The sequence below is a fragment of the Ziziphus jujuba genome, chromosome 1, assembly GCF_031755915.1.
Source record: "Ziziphus jujuba cultivar Dongzao chromosome 1, ASM3175591v1".
Classification (NCBI taxonomy): domain Eukaryota; kingdom Viridiplantae; phylum Streptophyta; class Magnoliopsida; order Rosales; family Rhamnaceae; genus Ziziphus; species Ziziphus jujuba.
Genome location: NC_083379.1, coordinates 41394789 through 41402847, shown reverse-complemented (window position 1 = coordinate 41402847; position 8059 = coordinate 41394789). Strand labels below are relative to the sequence as shown.

Sequence of the window (8059 nt, the reverse complement as noted above, 5' to 3'; positions counted from 1 at the left end):
ACATAACTAAAATGTTTGTCCTAAATATTGAACCTCTGATCACGGTTGTACAAACAAAATTATATGGGCATGTCGGACTAAACCCACACATTCATGGACCCACGCAGTCTCTCTGATTGCCTCAGATACCTAGAATCCACCGTGTTCTGTCTACACTATGCGTAGATTATCATGGGTTAACATTTCAAATTGGGCCCCATTCAAACGGTTTTGTTTTGCATTTGAACACAGATGATCATACCACCCAACAAAGAAATAAATTAAAATTGGACCTAACATTATATACATTAAAATATTATTGGTGCCGTATATATCGATCAGTCTGGCGATGAAAGACGGCCGACTTTGGCCCTGGGGAGTTCCTTACCAAGACTCTGCGAACTTTGGGGATAAGGAGAGAGAACACGACGTTTATTTCTGAAAATAAATTATAAACAACTTTTAAACAAAATAAATAACATAAATAATAAATGAAAATTAAAAAAAAATATTTAAACGCTTTTTTGCGTGACTAAATGATTTTTTGGTCAACAAATAATTTTATATGTTGTTACCAAAACTCTTGTTTCTTGTAGTTTCCAAATCGAAATATGGATTAAAGAAGGCTGTGGGGATTGTTTTTTGGACAAGTGAAAATAAAGAAAGATTTAGAAAGGACATAGAAATTAAGTAAAACAATAACGATTACTGATACGCTTTTTTATTTCTCTTCATCAGGATGCAATTACAAAATCATGTACCAAATCGGACCTTGAACAAAATCGGTCTGTTATTATTATTATTATTATTATTTATTTTGGACAGTTTTATAAAAGAAACGTTTAGCCAAAACAAATATTCTATTATTTTGGAAACTAGATATAATGTCAACAAATTTGCGCACTCCTTGCAATTAATACTTTCCATATTCAATATTCCATGTATCCAAAATCTCCATGATTCCAACAAATAGCCATCTCTAGAATTGTCAACAAATTTGATTTTCCTTGTTTGCCAAGACTTTCCTTATTCCCAACTAGGATATCACACGTCACTGCATACACGGCTTCACTCTGTTATCTATATATATACATATATCCCAAGCCACCTTTTAACACGTTCACTCTTTTATCATCAAACTTAGGTAAGTAAGCATCGTTTTCAAGCATGGACTCGGACCCTTCTAGGCCAGGCCAGGTATGCATTTATTTATTCTGTTTTTCTTTCCAAACATGACAGAAGGAATTAACACCATGTGAACAATTTATGTGAGCTTTACTTACTAAGAATATGTACACACCCTTGGTTGGTAGGAATTTTACCTATAAAGAATATGTAGATACCAATAATTTTTTCTTTTTTTTTTTTTTTTTTTTGGCTGCTCCAAAAATAAAATAAAATTAAATTAATAGGGTTTATGTGCTAACAGAGTTAGATTTACATATAAAAATCACCTCCTAGATTTTAAGCTAATTTTGGGAACATTGACTTGTCACATCAGAGCCTAAAAATTAGACCAAAATGGCCTATAACATTAATTATCATGTTATAAGAATTATCCTAACAGAGCTTATTGATATTGAACAATAGAAAAATATATTTTATTACTCTCTCTTTTAGTATGATCTAATATTGGAACTAGTTGAGTACTTTCGTGAAAAAGTATCCATCCTGATATAGGGAGTGAAATAAATTTACCTAGAAAGTGCTGTTTAATGGTATAAGACAGTTGTTTTCCCATGTAGATTTTTAGTGTATATGCATTTTTGTTTTGTAATTTGAATATCTTACAATTCTTGATTTGTTTCCCTTAAATGTCAGCTAGTTTAGGTCCTCATAGCATTTGTTTCCAATTCCATTATACATTTGCCATGTGCAGCTTCTTCTTCAAAGTTATATATTCATTGGGATTTTAACATGTTGAAAGAAAACAATTTTTTATGGCAGGCACTAAGACTGCTTACTGAGAATTTCGGTAAACTTGAGCCGCACAACCAAAATAAGATGGAGGGCTTATTACAAGATAAAAAACTCCATTTGGTTCTTGATCTTGATCGTACGCTATTAAGCACCACTTTGTTAGAAAGTATGACATCAGAAGAGGAATATTTGAAGAGACGGGCAAAACCAGGTATATGTATAGTGTAGTTTTACCATTATGATCTCTTTTCAATTACAAGATTTAAAAATACATTAATGAACTACTAATTAACCTTATATAAGAAAAAGTGAGTCCTTATGGACCCAATAAACCTTTAATAAAAGTTCTCACGTTAATCTGACATTAGCTTGTTTGGAGATTTGTATTTATTGTTTGAAGACTTGTATTAGTATGTGAGAGTGGGAGTTTCTTTTTAAGGAAATCAATTTTATTTTTATTTTTTTCTTTATTTTTTCACTAGATGTCTCAAAAGGAAAAGGGAGCCTCTTCATATTGAAGAAAATATACAAGGATGATATGGTTACCAAGTTGAGACCTTTTGTAAGGAAATTTTTAAAAGTAGCAAGTAAAATGTATGTATTGCACATCTATACAATGGGCAATAGGTCTTACGCATTGGCAATTGTTAACATTCTTGACCCAAGAAGAGAGTATATCAAAGGAATTATCATATCAAGGGATGATGTGATCACCAAAAAAAATGAAAAGACCCTTGATGTTATCCCTGGACCAGAAAGTGCTATTTTGATTCTTGATGACAACGAAAAGGTTAAAAAAAAAAAAAAAAGTTTATATTATAATTCATAATTCAATATTTGAGCTTTGTTTTTAGCATATTATAGCAGGTAATTTTGTTTTTTCTTCAAAATGTTCTTAAAAACATTCTTTATATGGCTGTTGATAATTTTGCTATATCCATTATATATTGCAGGTATGGAGAAAGCATAATAGAAATCTAATAATAATGGAACAATATAATTATTTCAGATCAAGTTTTAGAAAATCCAAATCTAAATTCAAATCATATTCTGAGATGAAGAGTGATGAAAGTGCGACTGAAGGAAATCTTGCAACTGTTCTCAAAGTTCTTAAGAAAATCCACTATATGTTCTTTGACGTATGTCCATCTTTCTGTTACTCTATTAAAATAAAAAAATAAAAAAACTGTTATATTATTTTTTGGTGTGTAAATATAATATATATATATATATATATATATTCTACTAACAATCTATAGTTGGTTCACTTCTCTGTAGGAATCCAATAGAGACAAGCTTATAGACAGGGATGTGAGGCAGGTAAAGTGGTTTCTACTTAAATTATGTGGTATCTTCTCCTCTTAAACAAATTCACTAAACATGGGATTTAAATGAAACGCTTTGCTTTGTTTAGTTTCCAAGTATTTCTCTTTAATGGCTCCATATATGTGGTTTTTTTTTTTCTCAGGTGTACAAAAGTGTACAGAATGAAGTATTAAAGGGCTGTAAAATTTTATTTCTCATGAATTTCCTGATAGATAATCCGAAAAACCATCCACGGCTCTGGAATATGGCAAATCGTTTGGGTGCTACTTGTTCAACAGAATATGATCCATCAGTGACACATGTGGTGTCAAGGGATTTTGGAACAAGGGGGTCTCGTTGGGCAGTGAAAGAGAAAAAAATTTTGGTACATCCTCGGTGGCTTGAAGCTGCATACATTATGTGGAAAAAGCAACCTGAAGAAGACTTCCCTGTTACCCAAACCATGAAAGCATACCATCCCCATTTCATTAAACAAATGTTCACCTTGCTTGTTTTTGAAGAAGTTAAAAAGCTTTTCAGCCAAAATCATGATGGGTTTGATGAGAAAATGAAAAGAAGCTACGGCACCTTACTTATTTTTTTGTCAACATATTGGTTTGATTTTAAATTGGAAAAGCTGGGAAAATAATTAAGCAGGTCACCTGCCCTTGATTTTTTTTAATTTATTTATTTTATTTCTATCCATATTCATGATTTTCATCATTGGAAGTTCAAACCGAGTTTCATAAACATTATTTCAATATTTTAGTAAATAACTTTTGTGTAAATAACACAACCATTCAAATTGCAATGATTCTCTCAATTGAAGTGTTCCCAAAGTAAATGCCAACCAAACTTTTGCCATGTATGGTGCTCTCAAAACAAATTATAAGAATCACGCGAGGGGCAGATAATTAGCATAACAACACCCCAAAAAATAACACAACCAGAGGAATGATCCATTGATCTAGAGGTACAGAACTCGTAAAAGAAAAAAGAAAAAAAAAAAATTTCCTAGCGGAATTGCTGCACAAGAGAGAGGCCACACACAATAACTATCGCACTTACAGCACTAAACACCTTGTGCATCAAATAAGCCAATGGCGTTTTTATTTTCTCCTCTGTCAGTTCTTCCAGAGCTTCTTTGCTTACCAAGAAGTTTTGCAAGTACCGAGGTGATATTCGTTAGCAAAACTATATAGAATGGCCTAGAGCTTAGTTAAAATGCTCTTTTCAATGTTGCTGCCTAGCCCAGTATTCTATATCCTAGACATGATATAGCTACTAAGAGCCCTACCGCTATAGAACAACAGAGGCGGGTAAGTGGTAACCTCTGCTTCTACAAGGAAAGAACTTATATTTTCTTTGGAGTAAAAACTCTGAATTGCTGTATCAGTGGAATTCTTTGCGTCTATCTGCAGCCAAAGTAGAAAACAGATGAATTTTGATCCATTGATCGGCAGAAGTAATAGTAACAAGCAACAGGTAGTGAATTAAAGCAGTGAATGCCATTATTAACAAGTAGTGAATTATATCATATTCTGAGCTGAGATTTTACTTTTGACAGATTTTTATTGTCCTGCACTGCTCTGTTAACATTAAGCCTATTTTTGGAACTGATGATATGATTTTTCTTTCCTGACTTTTGTGCACAAATCTCTCTGGTTTAGCATTTTAGTCTAGGTTTTTATTATCATAAGAAGTATAAAATTGAGAAAGTTGATTTAAATTATATTATTATTGGCTATTTTATCTATTTTGTTATACTTTATTAGAGTTTGCTATTATAATAATAAATTGGGAGAATTAATTTAAATTGGTTGTCGATATTATACTACCAAATATTTATTATAGAATCATATAGTTCATTTCATAAATACCTGCAGATGAAATAATTACGTTGTACTATATAATAAAATTTTTGGATATTAATTAGCAATTTTTTATAATTATTTTTCTAGATCACAATGTTTTGTAATAGTACATTTCTAAGTTCATGTAGTGCGGTAATTATTATATGCACATTGAGAAGTTTGGGTCAGTTTGTCCACCTCTAAGTATATTTTTACTTTTCAAATTATAAAATTTTCTCTGCTGTTGAGGATTGTTTATCTGTTTAGTTGTTGTTGACGTTATTTTTGTTTTTGTTAGAATTATAATATTTTCTAAACTATAGAGGAGGGGCATAACTGGAATCTACAACAACAAAGGTGTCAAAGTAGGATTTTTTTTTTTTTTTTTTTTCTTAATAATTATACATTGGGCATAAAAAATAAGTCAAATCGAATTTCCAATTTAGTTCGGTGTAGTGTGCCCATATAACATCCCGTACTTATTTTTGCCCAAACGTACAAGTTTAATTGGGTATAACCAATTGGACTGACCACATGTAAATTCATAGGTTCACTTTTGGTATGGTCACATTTTGGTTTTAACCATTACACCGTTATGTACGGCCTGTAACCCAATTGGCCTTTTGTTAAGTTGACCTTTTGCCCTTTTTACTGACAAAAATAATTAGACATTTATTATCTGCAAGTTGGAATAACAATAAACAATTGGTTATGAAACAAAAATTGGTTTTGGCCTAAAGTAAGATGAAAAATACTCCGTTAGGACTAGTACAAGATTTTATATCAACTTGTTATCACCAACCACGTAATATAAGTACCAACTTGTGGTCTTAACCATTATTTTTCACACCGACTTGTTCCTTTCTTCAACTTTATGTGCATCCCCTGCCCTATTCCTCCTCAACTTTATCACTTCGATACACTTTTTTTCTTCCCCTTCTACCAAACTTGTCCATGTCATCACCTGCATGTCTTTCTTTATAGCAAAGCAATCACATTGCGATTTTCTAGCTTCTTCTAGAGTGACGCCTTTGAGAATGCCTTCTGGATATATATATATATATATATATATCTTATGCATAGTGGAGCATCAAGTTCCATAAATCTCCAACAAAATTAATTCCTTGATAAGGGATCAGGGTATTCATATTGATCTCAAAAGATTCGATAATGTTCCCTAAAATGTGGGGTTACAAAATTTTATGCATGCCTTTTTTTTTTAATATAATTTTTTTTATAATAATTTATCTGCAATTAGAGATAAATTTGAAATAAGAATTTGGGATTAATTGCATTTAAATAGTTTCCACTTTTATAGTTTTATAATTGAAGCTTTTAACATTTCAAATCAATAATTTAGGTCTTTAAGTTTTCAATTTATTATATTTAGTATTTTATTTGATTTATAACTATCAATTTACAATCATCTTTCATGATTGGTATTAGACAATATCAATTTTTCAAATTAAAAGTGCTCAAATGTAAAATATTAAAATTATTATTTAAAATTTTATACTTTAGTATCCTTTAAAAAAAAAAAAAACTCATGTTGATTACATGATTGATATTAAATTGTATGAAATTTTAAAATTAAAAATACTAAAAATACAGATTTTTAACAAGTTTTAAAATTTAAATTTTAATATTATTTAATTCAAAATTTGATATAGTTTAATATCAATTACAAAATATAGTTGTCGAGGCATGTTAGTTAAAAGTCAAAAAGGCTTAAATTGTAATAAATTAAAACATAGATGATCTAAGCTTCTAAATTAAAAAATTAAATGTTTAAATTTTAAATTATAAAAATTGATGGTATTAAAATGTAATTAATTGTAAAATTTTGAAAAAAGATAGATTTACCATAAGACTTGTTGTCTCTTTATCTCCTACAGGACATCGAAAGGAGTTGATTGTTTACAATGCTTAAACCCCAAATTAAAAATCTATTATCAATGAAGCTATAGCAACACTTGAAGAATGTCTCTCATTTTTTTAATTATCATTTTGAGGGTACCTTACTGGTGAAATTTAACTTAACAAATAAACTATTATTTTTTTAATTTGTTTCACAACTTCTATAAGAAAAACGCTATTTATTATCAGTGGAATTTACATAATAAATAACAATTTCAATAATTATTATTAAAAAGTTTACTTTGAAACTTTAATATAAAAAATAATAAAATTAAATATCACAATTAAAACTTATTATATAAACTAGTAAATCTCTAATGGTACATATTACATATAGCAAGACTCTTCCCATAATACAATTCATAATTAAGATTTTTTTTTTTCGGGGGAAATATTCATAGTTAAGATTAGATTTGATAATATATATATATATATATTTCTTAAATTGATGTAGTAATATTTCAAGAAGCAAAACAAAATTATGGAATTAATTACTTGACCCCATCTTGAATCACAACAAATATACAAAAATAGAATAATTTTCCACATGGAGGAAAGAAAAAGCATACGCAATTAATTACTTTATTCAAAAGCTTTATAATTCCCGTTTGAAATCCATCTTTTGAGACCTCAAACGCTTGAAGAACAAATTATTAGGACAGTCCCTGCAAGTTGTGAGATTTTGTAAATTCAAGTTGCACAACTTGTCTGAGACGATTGTAATGGGGTAGGAGGAGGCCAAGAGGGTGACGCAAATGCGGAGAACTAAAAAATAATAATAATAATAATAAAAGATAACATTATTCTTTTGGTGAACTGGGATCTCCAAAGAAAGGGATATTGTCACTGAAGTCTTTAAACCATACTGCTAGTAACAGTTGAATTCTTAAACTATTTGTTTTTTTGACAAATTAATCCCTAAACTTGTAAATATTTTTCATTTTAATCCCTAATTAACTTTCCATTCAAAATTATGTTATTATAAAGGATTAAAATGAAATTTTTATATGGTCGAGAGAGACCACACATGCAATAAATATTAAAAAAATACTAAATTATATTTTTAAATATATTTTCAATAAAAT

General features: G+C 29.6%; 1 protein-coding gene across 1 annotated transcript; it reads left to right on the top strand.

The window, feature by feature from the left end:
* The first annotated feature begins 1146 nt into the window (after window positions 1–1146).
* LOC107435074 (RNA polymerase II C-terminal domain phosphatase-like 4) lies at window positions 1147–3853 on the top strand. The gene is made up of 6 exons (XM_025071097.3): window positions 1147–1176; window positions 1927–2110; window positions 2382–2689; window positions 2853–3038; window positions 3178–3219; window positions 3368–3853. The coding sequence occupies exons 1-6, from the start codon at window positions 1147–1149 to the stop codon at window positions 3851–3853; spliced, it is 1236 nt and encodes a 411-aa protein (XP_024926865.3).
* The last annotated feature ends 4206 nt before the right edge of the window (window positions 3854–8059 follow it).